Source organism: Mobula birostris, chromosome 7 (genome assembly GCF_030028105.1).
Source record: "Mobula birostris isolate sMobBir1 chromosome 7, sMobBir1.hap1, whole genome shotgun sequence".
Classification (NCBI taxonomy): Eukaryota; Metazoa; Chordata; class Chondrichthyes; order Myliobatiformes; family Myliobatidae; genus Mobula; species Mobula birostris.
In genome coordinates this window covers 79163068-79189708 of record NC_092376.1, presented here as the reverse complement: position 1 = coordinate 79189708, position 26641 = coordinate 79163068, and the positions used below count along the sequence as shown (strand labels likewise).

General features: G+C 37.7%; 1 protein-coding gene across 1 annotated transcript in view; it reads right to left on the bottom strand.

Moving 5' to 3' along the window:
* LOC140200768 (protein diaphanous homolog 3-like) overlaps positions 1 to 26641 on the bottom strand; it is a 560350-nt gene that overhangs the window by 110656 nt on the left and 423053 nt on the right. The window contains exons 26-27 of the mRNA XM_072264370.1: positions 3731 to 3826; positions 3090 to 3149 (exon numbers count right to left, since the gene is read on the bottom strand). Coding sequence (XP_072120471.1) covers positions 3090 to 3149; positions 3731 to 3826 — 156 coding nt within the window. The remainder of the gene's footprint in view (positions 1 to 3089; positions 3150 to 3730; positions 3827 to 26641) is intronic.

The following is a 26641-nucleotide window of genomic DNA, read 5'->3' as shown; positions in this document are numbered from 1 at the left end:
TGGATGCTGAAGGAAGTGAAAAGGAACTCAAGGGCAACTGAAAAAGACCTATAGAAAACTTCAGAACTTGCTAAAGCCTCTGTTTAGGTGTCCACTATAAGAAAAACACTGAACAAGAATGGTGTTCATGAAAGGACCCCATGGAGGAAACCACTGCTCTCCAAAACAAAACATTGCTGCGTGCCTCGAGCTTGCAAAAGATCACATGGATGTTCCACAACGCTTCTGGGACAATGTTCTGTGGATCGATGAGACAAAGGTTGAACGTTTTGGCAGGAATGCACACTGCTATGTTTGGAGGAAACCAACACCAAAACCTCATCCCAACTTTGGAAGCAGCATCATGGTCTGGGACTGCTTTGCTGCCTCAGGGCCTGGGCAGCTTGTAATTGTCGAGGGGACAATAAATTCAAAATTGTATTAAGACATTTTACAGAAGAATGTCAAGGTAGTGCTCCATCAACTGAAGCTTAATAGAAGTTGGATGATGCAACAAGACAATGATCCTAAACACAACAGCAAATCAACAACAGAATGTTTTAAAAGGAAGAAAAATTCATTGTTTGGAATAATCAAGTCAGAGTCCAGACCTTAACCCAATTGAAGTGCTGTGGCATGACATGAAGAGGGCTACTCATGCAAGGTATCCCAGAAGTATTGATGAACCAAAACAGCTTTGAATGGAGGAATAGTCTAAAATTCCTCCTCACCGTTGAACAAGTCTGATCAGCAACTACAGGAAACGTTTGGTTGAGGATTTTGCTGCTAAAAGAGGTTCTACCAGTTATTAAATACAAGGGTTCACATTCTTTTTCCAGCCTGGACTATGAATGAATATCCAATGTTTTCAATAAAGACATGAAAAGTACAATTGTTTTGTGTTATTCGTTTGGGCAGATTGTGTTTGCCTATTAATGTGACTTAGATGAAGATCAGACCATATTTTACGAGTAATTAATGCAGAAAACCAGGTAATTGCAAAGGGTTCACAAACTTTTCCTTGCAATTGTATTTTATTTGACGGAGATGAAGAATGACAAACTAACTTATTCCATGTAATCAGGTACTTTTTTTCACCTAGTATTAGTTACAACAAAACTAGAAGAGACTGAAACTCCAGTCTGACACCCGTGCGATCTGACCTGTCCAGACCACATCAAATTTATTAGCTGCAGATTAGTACAGATCTTAGTTAACTAGAGATCTTAGTTAGATGTTAGTTAGAATTAGTTAAATAATACAGATCCATAGGACAGATTCAGAACACATTGGACCATGGGAGTTGAAAGACTCAAGAGTATCTGTCTGTACTAGGATTCAATAAAACACCAGCATTATTTTCTTAAAGCTTCATCATCACCTTGCATAATTGAGTGTAAATAAGATATACAAAATTATGAGGGATACAGATAGTCTGTGTGGCGCATGGCCAAGTGGCTAAGGCATTGGACTAGTGATCTGGAGGCCATGAGTTCGAGCCCCAGCCGAGGCAGCGTGATGTGTCTTTGAGCAAGGTACTTAACCACACATTGCTCCAGTCCACCCAGCAAATGGGTACCCCCAAAATGCAGGGGGTTAACTTCATGATAGACTGGCATCCTATCCGGGGGGGGGAGTCTCGTACTGTACTCTCAGTCGTTTCACGCCACGGAAACCAGAATAAGCACCAGCCTGATAAGCCTATAAGGCTTGGGACAGACTTTAACTTTAACTTTTAACAGATAGTCTAAATGCAAGCAGGCTTTCTTCCCACTACAGTTGGGTGAGACTAGAACTAGAGGTCATGGGTTAAGGGTGAAAGGTGAAATGTTTAAGAACATGCAGGGGACCACCTTCACTCAGAGAGTGGTGAAGGTGTGGAATGACCTACCATCAGAAATAGTGGATGCAGGTTTGATTTCAACATTTAAGAGATATTTGGATAAGTACATGGATGGGAGTGGGATGGAGGGCTATGGTCCAGGTGTAAGTCAATAAGACTAGACAAAGACTAAATGGGTTGAAGGGCCTGTTTCTGTGCTGTAGTACTCTATGACTAAGTATATTGGTTTCCTGCTTGGTGATAACTCTTGAACACTGAATAGTTATATCTTTGATCCCCTAGCCCAAAGATTCACAAGCACATATTCCATGAACCTTAAATAAGACACACACTTAGGCTCAGACTCTACACTGCTTTTTTGGGAGTTTAGTGTGCCTTTCCTACTGCTGGGGTAAATCACTGCTCTTTGCTGGTGCTGTAGCAGCAAAGCATTGCCCATGAAAAGGCTGCCTGAGAGGGCTGACCACTCAGTTTTGAGATTTCTCTGTGGTTTCAAGCTGGCAGTTGAGCTAGAAATCAATCCTGAACACACACATTGAAATTCTCAGTAACCATACTGAATCCCACACTCTGTACACCAAGCTGTGGACAGTTCATTGTTGCCAGAGCACCAACAGGGAGGGCAGTGATTAACAGCAGATACCCAGCATTTTAGCACTGAATATATTTTTTGCTCATTTCCAGGAACATGTCCTGAATGGCAGTATTATCAAGATAAAAAGCAAACTTAAAAAATAAATTAATGATCTTGCAGAAATTCACAAATAGGTCATGCAACAGGATCAAAAGTTAAATCTAAAGCTTCACTAATTTCCAAGTTAATGGTGGTGATGTAATTCTTCAGGCTCATTAGTGCCTTTGCCAATTTACTTGCAATTACAGAAATAAGTATCTGATGCATTTCCTTAATTTTTTTTAAATGACTAAATTTATCCAATGTTGTCTAACAATAATATACAATGAAAGACCCTGAACAAAACAAAAAAAAGTTAAAAATTCAAGCCCTTCTTAATTGTATCTCACTTTAGAAATGTTCAATATTTTCCTTTTTTGCACTGGAAAAAAGCATTCACTTGACCTTAGAATAATTTGCATCTTGTGAATGATAAAGGTAGTTTAGAGTGGGGCTGGTTATTGAAACAGCCAAGCACAACATTGAAAATTTATGACAACTCATTTGTACAATATCAAAAGGAAATGACACAATTCCAGCAAATAATCAAAAGTTAGTTAGAAACAAAGACAGAAACATGCATATAATTTTTACCTTGGTTCCATGTCTTCAAAACAGAACATTGTGAATTCGGGCTTGTACTCTGACGAGTATCTGTAAAAGCAACGATGCAAGGAAAATAAATCAGTAATTAGTAATTAATTGATTTAGTATTGTCACATGCAGCTGGATACAGTAAAAAAAAACACATTCTTTTGCATGCTACCCATTCAGATCATTTCAGAACATTAACTTCATCAAGGTATTATAGAGGGAAAAGCAGTAACAGAATGCTTAGTTACAGATGAAATGGGATTTAAATGTTCAGCATGTGTATTTGTGTCCCCAAAATATGAAAAAATACATTTTTAGGATCTCCCTCAGGAAATTACAAATTGCCTGCGCACACATTCAGTATTTCACTTATTGGACAACTTTCTGCATTTTGATAATTCTATTAGAGCAATAGAGATAGACATTTGAAAGCATGAAACCTCTCAACAAACATACAAAGTTTACCTCGCAGCATTGATTTCAAAGCAAGTCCTGACAACAGCCAAATAAAATTAACATCTTCCTGGCACTCCAAGGTTTTGTGTCCTACAGCACTTATCCCTCTCTATTTTAATCTCCTTTCAAGGGAACTAAGTGCCTAAACTTCCTTGGAAATGAGATCAAAAATGTACAGCTATTACCTTTAGGTCTTGGCGTCCGCTTCCTTCGGTCTCTGAAAGCAGCACCTGACTGTAGCGCCTCCAGCAGGCTATCCATCACTCCTGTCTCATCACCCTCTGTGGAAAAGGATTCAAGGGGTACTGTTATCCAGAGGGTTACCAGAGCAATGTCAAAGAGAACAAGGAAAAAACATGTGTCATTATTAAAATCACCAAATTCAGAAATAGACAAGTTTTTACCTTGGTCATAAATCAGCTTTGTTTTTTTCAAAGATTAGTCACACCATGTTTTTTATTGCCAATAAATAAAGAACAAAAACGAAGCAATTCACCTGTAAGCATTGCTTTCAGTTTGGTAGATCAACAGCTACCTTGAACAGATTTTGTCACACAATGAGATGCATAACAACTAGCACTGGCTGCTACTTTTTGCATATTAAAGTACTCCAGTACTAATAGAATGATGTGTTGATTGAACAATTGTCATGGAAAATGAAAGGACTGTTTCTGGAGATCAGAAATAAAGGTCAATGCAATCTACTATTTATGTAATATTCTTGTCCCGCTCTCTCTACACTTCACTGGTCTCACACAGATGATGAGCCTGGCATTAATGCTATCAATCATTCTTTAATATATCTCAAAAGCTAATACCTCCAGTATTGGCATTTTGTTTTACAGACAGACTGCCTTTTACCAGGAAACAAATGCTTTATCTAAAAGAATCACCTGTGAAAGGTTGAGTACATTGTTGACCTTTATTAACTGTACTTCATTTTAAATAGAATCACTGACTCACGAATTCATCTGTCAATTCAAGCAAACAAATTACTAAATATTCATTGAATTTTGTGTTAGCCAATTTTAGCTGAACAAACTATACAAAGCCATTTGAAAATTAAATGAGACTCAGGCATTTCCTTTATAAAGTACAGCATGATGCTGTAAAGCGCTGTTCCATAATTTATTTATGTAAAAAAGAAGATTCAAAAGGAAGAACATTGATATAAGAATGAGATTTTCTAGTCTAGGAAAGAGACAGGGCACGCAAAATAACAATTTGAACATCTCCCAGTGGCCGCACATTTTAATTCCACGTCCCATTCACATTCTGATATGTCTATCCACGGCCTCCTCTACTGTAAAGATGAAGCCACACTCAGGTTGGAGGAACAACACCTTATATTCCGTCTGGGTAGCCTCCAACCTGATGGCATGAACATTGACTTCTCAAACTTCTGCTAATGCCCCACCACCCCCTCGTACCCCATCTGTTATTTATTTATATACACACATTCTTTTTCTCCCTCTGTCCCTCTCACTATACCTCTTGCCCATCCTCTGGGCTTTTCCCCCCCTCCCCCTTTTCTTTCTCCCTGGGCCTCCTGTCCTATGACCCTCTCATATCCCTTTTGCCAATCAACTGTCCAGCTCTTGGCTCCATCCTTTCCCCTCCTGTCTTCTCCTATCATTTTGGATCTCCCCCTCCCCCTCCCACTTTCAAATCTCTTACTATCTCTTCTTTCAGTTAGTCCCGATGAAGGGTCTCGGCCCAAAACGTCGACTGTGTCTCTTTCTAGAGATGCTGCCTGGCCTGCTGCATTCACCAGTAACTTTGACGTGTGTTGCTTGAATTTCTAGCATCTGCAGAATTCCTCGTGTTTGCAAATTTGAACAATACATGATATTGAAGTAGATGAAATGATGTGAACAAGAGCAAAATACTGTAATCTTAGTACAGAGTGTTGACCTGGAACATAACTGTGCTTTTGCCTCCACAAATGCTACCTAGCCCACTGAGTTCCTCCTGAAGTTTTTCTTTGCTTCAAATTACAGCATCTGTAGTCTCTTGTGACTCTGCTGTAAATATATTTTTAATTATTAAGGTTGTATATTAAATTGCATGTTAATGTCATGCAAATAAGAGCAGAAATGGCAATTCCATTACACGCAACAGAAACCATCCAAGTGTCTTCCATCACATGACATTCTGTGAAAGAACAGTACTATTGTTTTAGTTCCAAGGAATACCTAAAGCTGGTTCACCAGATCCGATCAACCTATTCTCCCTCTTTCTTACAGCAAGAGTGCTGTGTACGTAATCCAAAAATCTGATTTTTTTTGTTTGTTTTCCAAGAAAAATATTATTATTGAGCAACTTTAACATCAGGTTCAACCATGGCCACTGAGAACAGGTGACAATCTCACCAATGATGGATGAATAACAATTGAATTTTTAATGCAAGATGAGATTTTAATGCTGTAGAATGAGGTAGCAGATAAATGCATGGCTGAAGAATTGGAGCAGGGGGCAGGGATTCAGATTTCTGGATAATTGGGACTTCTTCTGGGGCAGCTGTGACCTGTACAAAAGGGACGGGTTGCACTTGAATCTGAGGGGAACCAATATTCTTACGGGCAGGTTTACTACAGCTGTTGGCAGTGGTTTAAACTAATATGGCAAGGGGATGGGAACCATCATGATAGAGCTGAGGATGAGCCAACAGGTTTACAAGTAGAAGGTGGGTGTAACATGAAGGTCAAGCCAATGACTGGGTACAAATACAGACAGAGCAAAGAGTTAAATTGCATCACCAGAGGCAAAATTCAAAAGGAGGAAGAATGCAGGACCAAAGGTGCTGTATTTAAATGTGCATAGCATTCAGAATAAGATCAGAATCAGAATCGGAATCAGAGTCCTTTATTTTCACCAAGTATGTGGACACATACAGGGAATTTGATGCCGGTTTCCCTGAGCTCTCGCTGTACAAAATCAAAAGCAAACAAAACAATAGTGCAAATAATCGTGAACTATATACAATGAGGTGTACCTGTGTATGTACAGGTGGACTTGGTTTATAATAGACTAAAATTCAAGTGCTCATAAGACTGATGGCATATGAAAAGAAACTGTTCTTGTACCTATTTGTCCTGGCATACAGTAATCTAAAGCACCTACCAGAAGGAAGGAGTTGGAACAGGTGATGTCCAGGGTGTGATGGATCTACAATGATGCTGCTTGCTCGCTTCTCACGGTGTAATAGAGATTGGTTGGTATGACATTGTGGGCATCACTAAGTCGTGGCTGAAATAAGGTCATAGTTGGGAGCTTAACATCAGAGGATATACTTTGTGTTGAAAGGACAGGCAGGAAGGCATAGGCGGTGGTGTGGCTCTGTTCATAAGAGATGGAATTACACCTTCAGCAAGAGGTGACACAGGGTCAGAGAACGTTGAAACTTTATGGGAGAAGTTAAGAAACTGCAAGGGTAGAAAAAACCATTGTGGGAGTCAAATATAGGCCTCCAAACAGTAGCCAAGATGTGGGGTTGAGATTGCAAAGGGAGCTGGAAAAGGCATGTCATAAGGGTAATGTCAAAATTGTAATGGGGGACTTCAATATGCAAGGGGATTGGGAAAATCAGGTTGGTGTCGGATTGCAAGAGGGGGAATTTGTGGAATACCTATGAGATGACTTTTTAGAGCAGCTTGTGCTTGAGCCTAATTGGGAAAAGGCTGTCTTGGATTGGGTGTTGTGTAATAACCCAGATCTTATTAGGGAGCTTAATGTAAAGGAAACCTTTGCAGGCATGATTGAATTCATACTGCAATTTGAGAGGGAGAAGCCCAAGTCAGACATGTCAGTAGCCCAATGCAATAAAGGGAATTACAGAGGCATGAGAGAGGAGTTTGTCCAGGTGAATTGGAGGAGGAAACTGGCGGGGATGACTGTAGAACAGAGATAGCTGAAGTTTCTGGGAATAATTCACAAGGCACGGGATAGATATGTCCCACAGAAGAAGTTGTCAAATGGCAAGGTTACGCAACCATGGCTGACAAGGGAAGTTAAAGACTGCATTAAAGCCAAGGAGAGGGCATATAAGGTAGTAGAAGTGAATGGGAAGTTGAATGGTTAGGAAGCTTTTAAAATCCAACAAAAGGCAACTAAAAAGCAATAAAAAGGGAAAAGATGAAATATGAGGGCAGACTAGCCAATAATATAAAGGAAGATACAAAAAGTCTTTTTCAGTTATCTAAAGAATAAAACGGAGGTGAGAGTTGATATTGGGCCACTGGAAAATGATGCTGGTGAGGTAGTAATGGGGGACAAAGAAAAGGCAGATGAACTTAATGGGTACTTTGCATCAGTCTTCACTGTAGAAGACACTAGCAGTGTGCCAGAAGTTCGTGAGTGTCAGGGAGCAGGAGTGAGTGCCATTGCTATTACAAAGGGAAAAGTGCTAGACAAGCACAAAGGTCTTACGGTGGAAAAGTCACTTGGACCAGATGGACTACATCCTAGAGTCCTGAGAGAGGTTGTTGAAGAGAAAACAGATGCATTGGTCATAGTCTTTTAAGAATCACTTGATTCTGGAATGGTCCCAGAGAACCGGAAAATTGCAAGGTTCACTCCACTTTTTAAGAAGGGAGGCAGGCAAAAAAAAGGAAATTATAGGCCAGTTAGCCTAGTCTCAGTGGTTGGGAAAATGTTGGAGTCTATTAGTAAAGATGAGGTTTTGGGGTACTTGAAGACTAATGATAAAGTAAGTCAAAGTCACAAACAAGAGAAAATCTGCAGATGCTGGAAATCTAAGCAACACTCACAAAATGCTGGAGGAACTCAGCAGGCCAGGCAGCATCTATGATAGTCAAAGTCAACATGGCTCCTGTAAAAGGAAATCTTGCTTGACAAATCTGTTAAGAGTTTTTCAAGGAAGTAAGATGCAGGGTGGACAAAGGAGAGGCGGTGGATGTCATTTACTTGAATTTTCAGAAGGGTTTTGATAAGGTGCCACACACGAGACTGGTTAACAAGATAAAATCCTATGACATAACAGGAAAGATACTGGCATGGATAGCAGAATGGCTGACAGGCAGGAGGCAGTAAGTGGGATTAAAAGGGGCCTTATCTGGTTGGCTGCCGGTGACTAGTGGTGTTCTTCAGGGGTCTGTATCCGCTACTTTTAACATTTAAACAATGGAACTGATGGCTTTGCGGCAAATTTTGTAGCTGATATGAAGATAGGTGGAGGGGTAGGTAGTGCTGAGGAAGCAATGCAATTGCAGCAGGACTTAGACAAATTGGAAGAATGGGCAAAAAGGTGGCAGATGGAATACAGTGTTGGGAAAGATATGATCATCCATTTTAGTAAATGGAACAATAGTGCAGTTTATTATTTAAATGGGGAGAAAATTCAAACATCAGAGGTGCAGAAGGACTTAGGAGAATCCCAGAAGGTTAATTTACAGGTTGAGTCTGTGGTAAAGAAAGCAAGTGCAATGTTGGTATCTATTTCGAGTGTAATAGAATACAGAAGCAAGGAGATAATGCTGAGGCTCTATAAGACACTAGTATTGTCAACAGTTTTGGGTCCCATATCTCAGAAAGGATATGTTGTCATTGGAGAGAGTCCAGAGGAGGTTCCAGAGGATGATTCCGGGAATGAAGGAGTTAATATATGAGGAGTGTTTGGCATCTTTGGGCCTGTACTCACTGGAATTTAGAAGAATGAGGCTGGGGGGGGGTGGGGGGATCTCATTGAAACCTACCGAATGATGAAAGGACTAGATAGGGTGAATGTGGAGAGGATGTTTCCTATAGTGGGGGTATCCAGAACTTTGAGGACACAGCCTCAGAACTGAGGGGCGACCTTTTAGAACAGAGGTAAGGAGGATTTTGTCTTAGCCAGGGAGTAGCAAATCTGTGGAATGCTCTGCCACAGACTGCAGTGGAGGCCAAGTCTGTGGGTATATTTTAAGCAGAAGTTGATAAGTTTCATGATTGGTCAAGGCATCAATGGATATGGCTAGAAGGCAGGTGTATGGGGTTGGGTGGGATCCAGGATCAGCCTTGATGGATTGGCGAAGCAGATTCAATGGGCTGAATGGCCTAATTCTGCTCCTATGTCTTATGGTCTTATGTAAAAGGATAGAACTGGACGAATGAAAAAAATGAAGATTTTAGGGTTGGAGGAGGATGCAGAGACAAGTAGGGTCAATTCAACACAGGGATTTGAAAATCAGAAACACAGAGTTTCAAAAATCATTGAATGATTTGAACACAAAGGATTTCCAATAGCATTCAAATTTAAAATCATAGTGTTTTCTTCTGAGGCCTTCAAAATTAGTGATATTTTATTAATGTTTAATGGTGCAATTAACATTACAATTAACTTGCAATTAGGATTGTTAAGCAATTAAAAATGAATCCTGATTAACCTTGCATATATCTATTGTGAGGGCTTGCCGATACCTAAAGAATATTAGTGAGAATTTCCTTGTTTCTCATCACAACCACTATTTTGAAAGACACAAGACAAAGAAAGTTAAAGTGGCAAATACATTTTATGCCAGTCAGTGAATATTCTGCACTTGCAAACTTATTTAATTAAATACTTATAAACCCCATTTCCAGAAAAGTTGGAATATTTTCCAAAATGCAATAAAAACAAAAATCTGTAATACGTTAATTCACGTGAACCTTTATTTAACTGACAAAAGTACAAAGAAAGATTTTCAATAGATTTACTGACCAATTTAGTTGTATTTTGTAAACATACACAAATTTAGAATTTGATGGCTGCAACACACTCAACAAAAGTTGGGACAGAGTTAAAATAAGATTGAAAAGTGCACAGAATATTCAAGTAACACCGGTTTGGAAGACTCCACATTAAGCAGGCTAATTGGTAGCAGGTGAGGTATCATGACTGGATATAAAAGTAGCGTCCATCAAAGGCTCAGTCTTTGCAAGCAAGGATGGGTCGTGGCTCACCCCTTTGTGCCAAAATTCATGAGAGAATTGTTAGTCAGTTCAAAAGGAACATTTCTCAACGCAAGATTGCAGCGAATTTAGGTCTACATCTACAGTACATAATATTGTGAAAAGATTCAGAGAATTCAGACATTTCAGTGCGTAAAGGGCAAGGTCGGAAACCACTGTTGGATGTGCGTGATCTTCGAGCCCTCAGGCGGCACTGCCTACGAAACCCTCATGCTACTGTGACAAATATATCCACCTGGGCTTGGGAGTACTTCGGAAAACCATTGTCACTCAACACAGTCCATTGCTGCATCCAGAAATGCAACTTGAAACTATTATGCAAGGAGGAAGCCATACATCAACTCTATGCAGAAACCCCGGCGAGTTCTCTGGGCCCAAGCTGAAAACGACCATCCAGATTGTTATCAGCGAAAGGTGCAAAAGCCAGCATCTGTGATGGTATGGGGGTGCATCAGTGCCCACAACATGGGTGAGTTGCATGTATGTGAAGGTACCATTGACTCTGAGGCGTATATTAGGATTTTAGAGAGACATATGTTGCCATCAAGGCGACGTCTCTTCCTGGGATCCATGCTTATTTCAGCAGGACAATGCCAGACCACACTCTGCATGGGCTACAACAGCATGGCTTTGTAGACACAGAGTGCGTGTGCTTGACTGGCCTGCTGCCAGTCCAGATCTATCTCCTATTGAAAAGGTATGGTGCATCATGAAGAGGAGAATCAGACATCGGAAACCATGGACTGTTGAGCAGCTGAAGTCTTATATCAAGCAAGAATGGACAAAATTTCCAATTGCAAATCTACTACAATTAGTATCCTCAGTTCCAAAACGATTAAAAAGTGTTATTAAAAGGAAAGGTGATGTAACACAATGGTAAACATGCCTCTGTCCCAGCTTTTGTTGAGTGTGTTGCAGCCATCAAATTCTAAATTTGTGTATGTTAACAAAATACAATTAAGTTGGTCAGTAAAACTATTGAAAATCTTTTCTTTGTACTTTTGTCAGTTAAATAAAGGTTCACATGAATTAACATATCACAGATTTTTGTTTTTATTGCATTTTGGAAAATATCCCAACTTTTCTGGAAATGGGGTTTGTAATTCATTTAATTACGTTTTTATTAATACCAGAGAATTCATTCTGTTGCCATGAGAAAGGTTCACTGAAATAATTTTAAAAGGTGAGGACATTGAAATGAAATAATCCAAATTAAGTATATCTTGAAAATTACTATTTTCACAGACTGGGCAAGCTAATTGGGTTATGTTAAGGATTGTAAAAACAAATAGAAGAAGCAGGAATGGTTTCTCAAATCAAAAAGTAAGAAACGAAAGCTTGTCTGCAACAAATTAGATTAAATTAAACATGAGCAAGTTTTCACTTTGTGCCTTGATTGAACTTGTTAATTAGCAAATGGCCCTCAAGCACCACACATAGGTGTTCTGCGGCAATGTTCCATTGCTACTGCTGATGTTAGAATTAACAAGCAAGGCCCAGCAACTGTGAAGGAATAAGATTCCAAAACTGAACTGAGCGTTGTTTTGAAATGATACCATGACATTTCCTGGCGGTGGCTGATGGAGTAACAGCAACCTGCCATTTCTCCAACTTTAATTATCTTACTATTTCCAACCTGTCTTGAAACGTCTTTTTTAAGTGTGATATTCTTTCATTATGGCTGGAAAGAGTACCAGAGGTTCTAAAAAGGGAGATTTTCCTGCCTCTTTGGATTCTATTATGGATTTGCTGCAAAGTCATACACGAGAAGCTTCTGAGAAGTTTCAACAATTCAGCACTGAATTTAAACAAGTAGATGGTAAATTAGATTCTATTCAACAAACTCTTAATGAACACAATAAATGCATTAAAATAATGAGGAAAATTTGTTGGCTCTGGAAGCAGAAGTGGACGAACTGTAGAAGCTTTGTGAAAAGCAATCAAAGTCCACTGAAAAGTTAAGACAGAAGATTATCAACCTAGAAAATAGAAATAGAAGGAACAACCTACGGGTTCTGGGTCTCGAAGAATTAATTGAAGGTAACCATCCAATGGAGTCTTTTGCAAACTTTTTGCAAGAATTATTTCCGGAGATTTTGACATCTGTGCCTATGATCGATCGAGTTCACGGATCTCCTGCATTTAGACCTCCTAACATTCAGAAATCAAGATCAGTAATTATCTGTTTTCAGGAATTTAAAACAAAGGAACGCTTAATTCGCGAATCTCGTTGAAGAGGCATGATTGACTATAATGGTGGCAAGATTAGAATTGTCAAAGATTATTCGCCTGAGGTTATGCAGGAATGTGTTAAATTCAAAGAAGTTATGTCCGAGCTTTTTAATAAGGGTTTCAAGCCTTCCCTTCCTTACCCAGCCCGACTCAGAATTACACTTAAAAACGGTTCCTTCGAATGGTTCCGCTCGACTGTTGAAGTACAAAAGTTAATAAAATCCGAAGGTTAGCTGTTCAGTTTCTCCTTACATGAAGACACAAGATTAAATGAGAAAATTTTAATTCGCAAATCCCATCGAAGGGGTATGATTGGTGGTGGGTGGGATATTAAGATTCTCGAAGACTATTCGCTTGAGGTTATATAGGAATGTGCTAAGTTTAAACAAGCTCAGTTGGAATGTTTTTAATAAGGGTTTTAACCCCTCCCTTGGCTACCCAGTTCGACTGAGAATCTCATTAAAGATGGATCCTTCGAATGATTTCGTTTGAATGCCGAAGCACAAAAATATTTTAAATTTGAAGGCTAACTGCTTAGTCTGTTTTTCCATGGAGATATAAGATTAATGTTTAATGTCTATCTGTATGAATAATTGTATCTTTTACTTTTGGTAAACCTTTGTAACTAATTTCCTTTTGTATTTTTTAATACTGTATTTTTGATATACGAGAATTGAATCTCTTGTTTGGGTATTGTTTAGTCTAGGTTGGAATATAAATAACCTCCAAACTAATTGGAGCGATCACCAGGTTTTTTTGGGGGGTTGTCCGTAGTTCGTAGATGCCGACTTTCTACTGGTTGGTTTTCTTTCTTTGGGAGGTGGGTGAGGGTATTTTTTTTTTTCGCAGAAGTTGTTTTCAAATTTTTAGCCAACTTGTCCTTAGTTACCATTTCTTAAGGTTTATGGCTTGGTTTTTAATTTATATTTTAACCCTTCCTTTAAATAATATTAAAAATGGACCAAACTATTAATTTACTCAGTTTGAACGTGAAAGGGTTAAATCATCCTGTTAAATGTAATAAGATTTTTGCTTATATTAAGAAATTTAAGGCCCGTATTATTTTTTTTACAAGAAACTCACATAGGCAAATGTGATAATCTACGTTTTTTTAGCCGTTGGAATGGACTTTGTTTTCACTCTTCTTTTCAGGCCAAATCTAGAGGAGTTTCGATTCTTATAGATAATACACTTTCCTTTGTCCCACATAAAGTAATGTCTGATACTAATGCAACACACATCAAAGTTGCTGATGAATGCAGCAGGCCAGGCAGCATCTCTAGGAAGAGGTACGGTCGAAGTTTCGGGCTGAGACCCTTCGGCAGGTCTCGGCCCGAAACGTCGACCGTACCTAGAGATGCTGCCTGGCCTGCTGCGTTCACCAGCAACTTTTATGTGTGTTGCCTGGAGATTTAAACTGTTGGCTAGACCCAATTTTAGACCGAACATCTTCTAAACCAGCGTCTCTTAATAAATCAGCTTTGTTTATTCAATCCTTTTTATTGAAGTGTGGTATAGTTGATGTTTGGCACTATTTACATCCTTTAGATAGGGAGTATTAGTTTTTTTTCCCATGTTGATCATACATATTCCAGGATTGATTTTTTTTATCGATAGTCAAATGATTTCATCTGTTCATTCCTGTGAATATAAAGGGATTGCTGTTTCAGATCATGCTCCTATATTTCTATCTTTAAAACTTCCTAGTCTTGCTCAAACGAACAGATTTTGGGGTTTTAATACAACTTTGTTATCTGATAAGGAATTTTTTAAATATCTAGAGAAGCATATTATTTTGTTTTTTGAAGAGAATAAAAAGGAAGAGACTTCTAATCTTATTGTATGGGATATTTTCAAGGCCTGTATTACAGGACAAATTATTTCTTATACTGCGAGTGTTAAGAATAAAGCTAAGAAAGAAAGAATTGAATTAGCCAATCAATCGAAACAATTAGATCAAAAATATGCTATAACTCCAGATCCTGTTTTATATAAAAGACATGTTGAAGTTAAGGCTGGGTGTGATCTTCTGTTGACATATCCGATTGAAACTCAACTTCTTAAAGATAAAACTCAATTTTGCACTCACGGAGATAAATCAGGCAAAGTATTGGCCAGCCAATTAAAAACTTCTGTAGTTAAACAACAAATTAAAGAAATTCGCAAAACTAATGGTGATAGGACAACTGATTACTCTGAAATAAATGCTACCTTTAGAGAATTCTATTCTAAACTTTATAATTCTGATTTTCCTAAAGATAATACTGTAATGAATAATTTTCTAGATCAATTAAATATCCCTGCACTTTCTGCAAATAATTGCAAACAGATGGATCGACCCATTTCTTATGAGGAAATAGCCGAGGCTATACGTTCATTGCACTCGGGGAAGGCTCCGGGTCCAGATGGATTTTCTGGAGAATTTTGTAAGGCTTTTTCTTCATTAATTATACCGCAGATACACTTAGTCTTTTTGGATTCTTTCAAATTGGGTAGTTTGCCTCAATCATTTTATGAAGATTCTATTTCGCTTATCATAAAAGAGAGCGAGGATCCAGCTGAATGCTCTTCATACAGGCCAATTTTGTTACTCAATGTTGATACTAAAATTCTTTCTAAAGTTATGGCTCATAGGATTGAAAATATTTTACCTTCTATTATTTCTGATGATCAGACTGGATTTATTAAAAACCGACATTCCTATTTTAATATACGCCGTGTATTAAATGTTACTTACTCTCCTTCTCAGGAGATGTCAGAATGTGTGATATCCTTGGATGCTGAGAAAGCCTTCGTTCAGGTTGAATGGAATTACTTACTTAAAACCTTAGAAAAATTTAATTTTGGACTAGAGTTTATTCAATGGATTAAATTACTTTGTTTATCTCCTTCTGCTCGGGTCCTTACTAATTTTCGAAATTCCGGACCATTTAAACTTCACCGCGGAACTAGACAAGGCTGTCCGTTAGGTCCTTTGCTTTTTGATCTGGCTTTAGAGCCTCTTGCCACTGCTTTTCGAGAATCTAATGATATCTGTGGTATTTTAAGGAGAGGTATCACCACAAAATCTCACTTTATGCTGATGATATATTGCTTTTTATCTCTAATGGTGAGACCTCGTTACCTCACGTACTTTCTTTACTCACGGGTTTTAGCCAGTTTTCAGGATATAAATTGAATCTACATAAGAGTGAATTATTTCCTTTAAATAATTTGGTATCAATTAATACTAATCTCCCTTTTAAAATTGTAAGGAATCAATTTACTTATTTGGGTGTAGCAATCACAAAGAATTACAATCACCTGTTTAAAGAGAATTTTCTTACTTTATTGAACCATGTAAAAAAGATATTATTAAATTGGTCACCTCTTTCAATATTGTTGATTGGATGAATTAATTTTATTAAAATGAATATTCTACCTAAATTTATATATCTTTTTCAGGCTTTAGCCGTTTTTATTCCTAAATCCTTTTTTGACTCTCTTGAATCTATTTTATCCTCCTATATATGGAAAAATAAACTTCCTCATTTAAATAAAATTCATCTTCAAAAACCTAAAAAGTCTGGTGGTTTAGCCTTACCTAATTTTAGGTTTTATTACTGGGCAGTTAAATACGATATCTTACGTTTTGGCTATACAGGTGTCCCCCGCTTTTCAAACGTTCGCTTTACGAAACCTCACTGTTACGAAAGACCTACATTAGTTCCCTGTTTTCGCTAACAGAAGGTGTTTTCACTGTTACGAAAAAACGCAGCGCGTGATACATGGCAGCGCACGCCCCGAGCAGCCAAGCTCCTCCCCCAGAACTGCATTCTAGCCGGCACTGCTTAAACACGTGCCTGTGAGCAGCCGTTAGCAAGATGAATTCTAAGGTATCGGAAAAGCCTAAGAGAGCCCGTAAGGGTGTTACACTTAGTGTAAAACTAGACATAATTAAGCGTTTCGATCGTGGTGAACGAAATAAGGACAAAGTGAGTTTGGCTTGTGGAAGTTGACGAAGATGATGTTGAAGCGGTTTTGGCATCCCATGACCAAGAACTAATAGATGAAGAGCCAATGCAATTGGAAGAGGAAAGGATAACAATCGAAAATGAATGCAGTAGCAAACGGACGTAAAGTGAAGTCGTCCAGGAACTGAATGTGAAGAAGATGACCTGCCTGCCCTGATGGGAACAGACGACGATGAGATGACACCCCAGTGTCCCACCACCCCAACCCCCGGGCCACAGACCGATACATTGTCGCGGAGAATGCAGCAGTAGCCGGGACGCACCCAGCACATCTTTAAGAAGAAAGCCGAAATAAACAAGCTAATTAATTAGGCGCCGCCTGGCACGTAAATGTCGGCACAGATCAGAGGCGATTGCCGATTGCGTCGCCTCTTATCTGGGCCAACATTTATATGCTGGGCGGCACCTAATTAATTAGCTTGTTTATTTCAGCTTTTTTCTTAAAGATGTGCTGGGTGCGTCCCGGCCACCACTGCAACACTGCATGCTTTGCAGATCGGTATCAGTCGGCGGCCTGGAGGTTGGGGACCACTGCACCACCCAACCTCCGACGACTCAGTCTAACACACCAACATCAGTGTGCTCGGCACTGTCTTCCCAATTCCGGTAAGTGATACTACACTGTACATACATTATTTCTACTTTATATAGGCTGTGTATTTTTATGTGTAATTTGGTATGATTTGGCAGCTTCATAGCTTAAAGGTTACTGGAAAGAGTGTTTCTGCCGAGAGCGCTTGCGTGAGATTTTCGCTACAGAGAACACTGTGGCAATGATTGTGGAAAAGTATTTCTACTTTATATAGGCTGTGTATTTATTATATCATTCCTGCTTTTACTATATGTTACTGTTATTTTAAGTTTTATGTGTTATTTGATATGATTTGGTAGGTTATTTTTTGGGTCTGCGAACGCTCAGATTTTTCCCATATAAATAAATGGTAATTGCTTCTTAGCTTTACGACATTCCAGTTTATGAACCGTTTCATAGGAACGCTCTACCTTCGGATGGCAGGGGAAACCTGTATTATATTAATCATGTAGACTGTCCTGTACGGGTTCTTTAGAAGCTAACTCTGTTAATAAATTTTCTATTATTTCTCTTCTTGGATACTCACTTCCTTTATTTGTAAGTAAACTAACTGATAATTTAATATATAAACATACCCTGAGGATTTGGATACAATTTAGAAAATACTTTGGTTTATTGAGATTTTCCCTTTCTAGTCCCATTTATTCTAATTTTGTTTTAACCTCTCCATGACTGATTTAGTTTTTAAAGAATGGGACAGGTTGGGTATTAAATGTTTTTGGGATCTGTTTGTTGGAGGAAATCTTTTCTCATTTGAGCAATTGTCAGCTAAATATAGCTTACCCAAAACTCACTTTTATAGTTATCTGCAAATCAGAGACTTTCTAAGATCTCAATTATGCACATTTCCTATAAGCTCAGATAAGAACTTACTAGACGTAATTTTTAATTTGTCACCTTTTCATAATGGTTCAATATCTAATATTTATGGTATGTTACTGGAGACGAGAAATGTTCCTTTAGACAAAATTAAGAATCTCTAGGAACAAGATTTACAGACATCAATATCCGAGGAAACTTGGAATGAAATTCTTAAACTGGTTAATACTTCATCGTTATGTGCTCGCCATTCCCTCATACAATTTAAGGTGGTACATAGAGTCTATATGACTAGAGATAAGCTATCTCACTTTTATTCGGATATATCTCCCTACTGTGACAGATGTAATAATGGAGAAGCTTCGTTAATTTATATGTTTTGGACATGTCCATGTCTTGAAAAATATTGGAAGGAAGTTTTTCAAACTTTTTCTTTACTGTTCAAAGTCAATTTTAAGCCTAATCCTCCGATGGCCCTATTCGGTATTGTTGCAGGACAAGATATCAAGCTGAAGACATCTGATTAACATATTTTGGCCTTTAGCTCTCTTATAGCTAGGAAGGCGCTTTTGTTTAAATGGAAAGATGTTTCTCCTCCTGCTCATGCTCAATGGTTATGCGATGTTATGTCATGCTTAGATTTAGAGAAGATTTGTTGTTCAATTTCTGAATCTCTTCAAGACTTTCAAACATTGTGGGACCCCTTTCTGAATTATTTTCAAAACTTTCAAAACCCTCAATTTGTTATTTAAATTTAGATGTTGGCTATTACTAATTTATATTATACGAAAAAGTATTTTGCCTTTTTTTCTCCTTAATAAACAGCTTCGGTCTTAGTAGGGGTTAGGCTCTTTTATTGTAATAAATTAGTATATTTCAATATAACTTTGACTAACCTACATGAATACAGGGTAATGAGATTGTTATTACGAATAGATATAATGTAATTGGTAGGTTTTTGTTAACCTTTATATATACTTTCTTGTACTCTGTATTCTTCTATATAGAATCTAATAAAAAATATTGAAAATGAAATGATTCCATGACAATATATTTATACAAGTCTGAATTCTCTACTAGTGGCTCTACTAAATGTATAAAGATAAAAAATAATTGTCTTTTATTAAAAAAATGACCAAAATTGTCAACAGCATGCTTGTCTGGTGTGCTTAGACAAAACATTTGAATTTTGCAAAATTTCTTGTGTATTTTTTGCAAAATTTTATATGTATTATTAACCAAAATCCATTAAAACTAAACAATATTTGACTAAAGTCTCAACATCCCTCAATATTATACCACCATTTCCCTCACATGAAATTAGAAATTGAAGCGTATTTCCAGCACTTGGAGCTTTCATTTTAGGTCTCCAGCAACTACAATATTTAATGTATTTCCATGCTACAGGTCCTTGTCTCTAATAAAGTTTTGGAAATATAAAATAGGTAGCAACCAAAGTTAAGGAAATGGTTAGAACATTAATTGGTCAGAAAAGAAATACAAACAGCAGTGGAAAAAGCAAGTGTTGATTGCCTTGCATTCCATTCAGGACCCTTAATTTGAATTGTCTGACTTTGTTACTTTTTTTTTAAACAGACAATTTCATTAAAAACAGTAAAAATTAACATAGCAGTAGTTTCACAGCGCGATTCACATACAAAAATACTGACTACAGTGTGAAAATGCTGTGTAAGATCATCTTGAATCTGCTTGTTGCCTGAACTTGCTGTCCATGTTGCTCACACTAAACTGTTCTGGAGAACCAACTTAGCTGTTTCTCTGGTCCCACAGTTAAGTTACCATGCCTCAAAGTTTGAATGCTGACATTCACCTCGAATGCTCTGACTGCCTGCCTTGGTGAAAGTCTTTTGAACTGTGGTTAAATGTCTCCTTTTACTCCTCATGTATGTGAAGGATGTAAGAAATAAAGTCAAATCAATTCAATCACATTCAGATGCATGACACCATTAGCTCTTATGCCAGCAATCGCTAGTATCAACTAAGGGGTCAGATGCACATTGTATTCTCTCTTCAATACATCTGTCCATCTATATTTAGCTCAGCAGCAGAAGGGCATCTAACATCTCCAACTTGCACGTTTTTGAGCTTAGGTGCAGATAATTGCAAAGAGCTGAACAATGAGTAGCAGAAAGTATGGTAGTCCTTTTCACAACCACTGGCTAAACACAAATGTGCCTTGGTCCATTAGTGAAATCTTTTACAAACACATCCATGTCATGAACCGTCGCACCTTAATTAACTTTTAGACATTACAAGGTAAATTAAACCATTTTTAAAAACCACAGACCAATGTTAGTGCACTCAATCCATCTATACTGCAAAACCTTGTAAGCATCTTAGAGTGAGATAACACAGAAGTAAGTTTAGTTAGTCTATTCTAGGTGTTACTCAGAGCTCAACTCTTCCTAAATTTGCTCCAGTCTGATTTCTACATTACAATGCACATTCTCTACAGTTTAGAAACACAAGACTTGTGAATACACTGTGCATACAAGCGAGCGTTTGGGAGACCAGTGGGGTGGATAGAGATGGACTGGATAGCTACTATGAGGTTGCAGGCATCGCCTGCCAGGTGGGAATGGGGCAGTTCTGCATGCTTCCCCTCCAAAATCCATAGTTGTTCATTTCTAAATTGTGAACCGCTCAGGTTATAAACAGTGCTCAGAACCAGAATACTAGTAATCTGGGTACTGCCTATAGTGATCGCATAAATCGGTAAGTTTAATTCAAAAGGGCTGACTGATATTAAAACAATTTCACAATGCCTCATGAGGAACAATGGCCACAATAATGAACATAGTTTTTTTTTCAAATCCCCCTCAGAAAAATTAGGCAGATTAAATAATAATCCTTTGGGCAGGTTACATATTGAAGATGTTTCTTTCAGTTTATTCAGAAACTTGGGCATATCTCCAGAAATATAAATTGCTCTTTAATTCTGATTCATATCTGAGGAAGATAATCATCTAATTACATCCACATTAACTTAAAAAATGAATGCATGCCCAGTAACATAAATTATCCAAATTATGCAATAGATAAAGTGTTGCTCCATGCATATTATGAGGTACAGCTTGGTAATGGCAATCTTATTTCAATGCGTAGGCCAAGGATCAAATCCCAAACCAGAAGATCTTATTGGGTTGACTATTCAGTACGATTTTGAGGAATGGTCTGACAAGCTGGATAATTGTGTCATAACATCAGTAAAACAATGAGTAGATTTCTAAAAAAATCATCAATAAAATAATTTGCATCTCCTTAAAGCTTAAAAGGAGCTAATTTATTCTCTGTTTCTTTACAAAGCAAAAAATGTTTCAGATTTTCTGTGTTCTACTTTATCAGGTCTTTTTTACTAGTTGTTCTTTTATGTACCGGCTTGTCTCTCACACGTTTGTTTATTCGATAACTTTCACAGTGTTCAAAACTATTATAAAGATTGCAACTAATAAGTACCAGCTCATGATGCACAGGAAAGGTGGATGAAATACGCCTGAGACCTGTGGATGTTACAAAAGAGCTTTAGAAGGAACTCGTCAGGGAGGAGCTAAAGATGGGAGGAAACAGATGGTTATTAAGGCAATGTGGATGAAAGCAAAAAGAATTCTGGCCTGAATGAAGGTAAAGGAGTTGAACATGGGAATATTTGTATAAGGTGATCAAATAATATACTGCATGATTGTATTTTTGGTGTAATGTATCCCACAAACTGAACAATAGGGTTCTTCATGGATAGGCTGGGAAGCAGGGGATACTCATACAATAGGCTCCCAGTCCGAAGGATAGGATTCTTCATGTTTCCCAGAATTAGTTACAGTTTGAAGGCAGTACTTTGTTGGAAGATCTCCAGTCAGTGAGAGGAGTACTTGTATTTTAAAGGAACCAGGGTAAGATTTAGAAGTGAATCAACCATCTGTCTCTTGAACAAAGGGGGTAACTTCACTCAACTTTAATTGCCCCATTATTGAAATGTTCCCACAACCAATGAACTCACTTTCAAGGACTCTTCACCTCATGTTCTTGATACTTATTGCTTACTTAATTATATTATTTCTATAAAGGTTCTCAGTCATCCAGTTGTCTTGATTTACTCCTGCTTGTTATTTATATTATTGTTCCTTCCTTTGCATTTGCACAGTTTGTTGTCTTCTGCACTCAGGTTGAAAGCCCTAGTTACTATTCTATAGATTTGTTGAGAAGGCCCACAAGGAAATAAATCTCAGGGCTGTATATACTTTAATAATAAAAATGTACTGTGAACTTTGAACTTCCATTGCAATCAAAATGTGCAGAGACTAAAGTACAGTGACACAAACAATTGAAGACAGGCTTTGTCATATTACACAAGCACCTGTAAATAAAATAAAGAAAAACTCATATTTCAAAGAAAATAGAGGTATTTCATGGTCAAGTAAAAGGTTTATGGGGTTTGTTACATTTTTGAATATCAATACAGCATTGCAAAAATTTGGTGCAAGTATTTGACAGATCTGAAGTTTGAGCTCAAAAATTCTCCCTTTAATTGTATGGGGATTTCATCTGCATACTCAGCTTTCCTCCCACATCTTAAAAGGCATTTGCAGAGGTTAACAAGCTACGACAAATTGCCCTTGGTATAATAGTTGGAAGATGAGAGAAGAATAGAGAAAAGGTAAAATAAGCTGGAGAATGAAAAGATGGAAATGGCGAGAGCCAGCATTGACTAAATGGGGCAAATAGTGCTTATGTTGTGAGGTCTGGACAAATACAGCAGATCTCACTAAGCAAGCTCTAGTTGCTAAAGTTATGCTATTATAAATCTCTAAAATCATGTACAAATATATAATTGCAAATAATTTACTGCAGATTATATTAATAATTACCTATGTTGTTGCAAAGCATGACCAAGGAGATGCTTCAATTATTGACTTTAAGATTACGTTACAATATATTTCCTTCATGTTAACGGCATTATAAGGTTCTTTGCACTCTGATAAAGATCAAACTAATCGATTAGCATTCTCCTCAGAGGTTTTTGGTGGCACAGGTGAATGAAAATAAGTCACTACATACTGATATTGTATAAATAATCTAATATGCATTGACCTGAAGGTCTTTCACTAGCCTGGCTTTTAATGCAGGAGCTGAACATTCATTCCATTAAAGGGCCATTCGGAAATGTTTGGAAACGAGAGCATCTCCTGAAATATGCTAATATTATTGTTTGCAATTAATATTAGCTTCACTCCTTCACCATTACATGTTGCATATGTAGTTCTTCAGAGATTTCTTCCAGTGACTTTTTTAATGTTTAATTTCAGTTTGGACCTCTAGTCAGCTAATAACCACATAGCAGTCTTATAAAAGCTTTCCAGTGATACAATGATTTATTTGTTCTCTTTGCAGATGCTGTCTGACTAATCGAGTGTTTCTAGCATTTTCAAATTGTGTTTTATATTTCTCACTTCTGTAGCTTTTGTATGGTTCTAACCTTTTTCATCCCATACCAACTTCTGACCAGGGGTTAATTTTCTCACTACCAACTTAATTCATATTCTTTAGAGGAGCAAATTTTATTTTTCCTTCTCATTACATTTTCCCCTGAAAAATATTGAAATCTGCCGTCATTCAGAATGATTCTCATCATTAGATGTTGAAAATTGGTTAGGCAGTGGAATAATTCTAATAGGCAAAAAAACACATTTCTTTTCAGCTAACAGGTAGAAAGATTTGTATGGAGTGTATATTGTGACAACAAACATTTAATAAGTTAAAAGTCCTTTGCCCGGCTAATTTGTGTTAATTAAATCCTTGTAATCAGATAAATATTTTTAATTAATTTAACAATGAGTTATCATAGCAAATTTAACAAAATTGCATCAGCATGGATCAAATTAAGTCATACAGATACTCCCAAATGGCAATGTAATAATAAATTACTCCTATAAATTGTTCCAACAACATTAGTTCAGGCATATCTTTAAGGAAAGCATTTTCATTTCTTCATTCTCTATGTATATCAAAAATAAACATAATTACTCATTTACAATTCCAGCTAACTTTCCTGCAAATTAATGTAGCGCTGCAATGGAATATCCACTACTGTGTAATAGGAGGAATAGTTAGAAAGAAGCAAAATGGATGGTTGACACCAAGCACTACTGAATTCATGAATGCAACCGGACTTTGAAGGAGGGAAGTTAGATGGGGAGGTTTTTCCAGCTCTGACAAGTCAGCTGCTGGTGAAACTGATGACACAAAAGGCTTTTGGTTGTAGAAGGTGTATAACTTTGGGAAAAAAACTGAAAAATAAAATTTTTAAGAAATGGCTATTTATGAATAACTGATTCAGTTATGGCTCAGAGAATGACATGAATATTCTCTTTTTACAGGCAAGCATTGGATTTGCCTACAGTGGTAGCACAATATTGAACTTCCATCCCACTGCTCCAAACCTCAATCTGAATTCAATGCATCTCATATATTGTCATTTCCCTTACCATCTAATATTTTGTTTAGAGTTAAATAGCAGTGACTGAAATTGTGTGGGTGTTATTATTGTGCAACTGTTATCATTCACTGGTGTTACTTTGACAACTGTTTTTCATGTCTGCTCACACATAATAAGGAAAGTTCCATTGATTCTTTGCTTCTCAGTGGGATCTACTTCTGCACTATTTTGCACTGCAGTCAACAGTGGCATGGATGTTACTGTCATGTGCCTGGCACTCACAAAAAGCCATTACTCTTCAGTCACTTTTGGAAAGCGCACATTGCTTTGACAGGCGGTTCCATGGCTGTGCGAAAGCAAGACCTCAGACAATGCAACGGAGTGACATTGGCAGACCAGACAAGTACTGCCCGTAGAGTTCATGTGAAGTTCCAAGCTCAGCTTTCTTGTCCATCTAAAGAACAAAAGTTTCTGTATGTTCTAACACTGAAACATTTAAAGTATACAGTGGATTCTGGTTAACTGGGCCATCAGTTAATTGGGGCATTCCTTTATTTGGGACAACTCCTCAAGAGAAAAACAACTGAGAAAACAGCCAGGATTCCCTTCATTTATTTGAGACATGATGCTGCTTAACTGGGACAGGAGACTGTAGCCAAGCAGTTTCTAACTAGTTTCAGGCATGTCAGACACTTCACTGTGCTTAAAGTGAACAGTTTTTAAATAACATTACCTGTCTGTGTTTGTGTTCAAAAGGCAGTGATTTTTGTCACTGAGAGTTGACAAGTAGTAAGCAATAAGACAATTCAGAACTGTTTTGCTTACTGTGGTTTCAAACATTCAGGATTGGAGAAGACAGAAATGTTCGTGAGTGAAAATGAAATGATTTTACAACTTCAACAAATTAGGCACTACAAAGAATTTGAAGGTATCAACAATCATCTTGAATATTACAATGAAAATAAAGATTTGAAGGATGCAATCATTGAAAGCATTGTTTGAAGGTAGTCCATTATCTGAACTAGGTGCCTTCCCTGTTTGTGTTCATTTACAGTCAAAGTAACACAGCAGTGTACACCGGGTGAATTCATTGATCGATAACTATTATAACAGTTTTAGAATACTGTAATAGTTTTGGAATTGTTCTAATTTGTTATGTATTTCATTTAAATACATGATTTCTTTCTCAGTTAAACTTATAAAACAGTTTATACTTTTTTAACAATTTCCATGAAAATTTGGTTAATTGGGGCAGCCACTTTATTGGGCCAAAACGTACTGGTCCATTAACCTGAATCCCCTGTATTAATTCAATAAAGTAATTTTAAAAAGGAAACATAGAAACATAGAAAATAGGAGCAGGAGTAGGCCATTCGGCCCTTCGAGCCTGCACTGCCATTCAATATGATCATGGCTGATCATCCAACTCAGAACCCTGTACCTGCCTTCCCTCCATACCCCCTGATCCCTTTAGCCACAAGGGCCATATCTAACTCCCTCTTAAATATAGCCAATGAACTGGCCCCAACTGTTTCCGTGGCAGAGAATTCCACAGATTCACCACCCTCTGTGTGACAAAGTTTTTCCTAATCTCGGTCCTATGTAACCCCTCGTTCTGGACTTCCCCAACATCAGGAACAATCTTCCTGCATCCAGCCTGTCCAATCCCTTTAGGATTTTATACGTTTCAATAAGATCCCCCCTCAATCTTCTAAATTCCAACGAGTATAAGCCTAGTCGATCCAGTCTTTCATTATATGAAAGTCCTGCCATCCCAGGAATCAATCTGGTGACCCTTCTTTGTATTCCCTCTATGGCAAGAATGTCTTTCCTCAGACTAGGGGACCAAAACTGCACACAATACTCCAGGTGTGGTCTCACCAAGGCCTTGTACAACTGCAGTAGTATCTCTCTGCTCCTGTACTCAAATCCTCTTGCTATGAATGCCAGCATACCATTCGCCTTTTTCACCGCCTGCTGTACCTGCATGCCCACTTTCAATGACTGGTGTATAATTACACCCAGGTCTTGTTGCACCTCC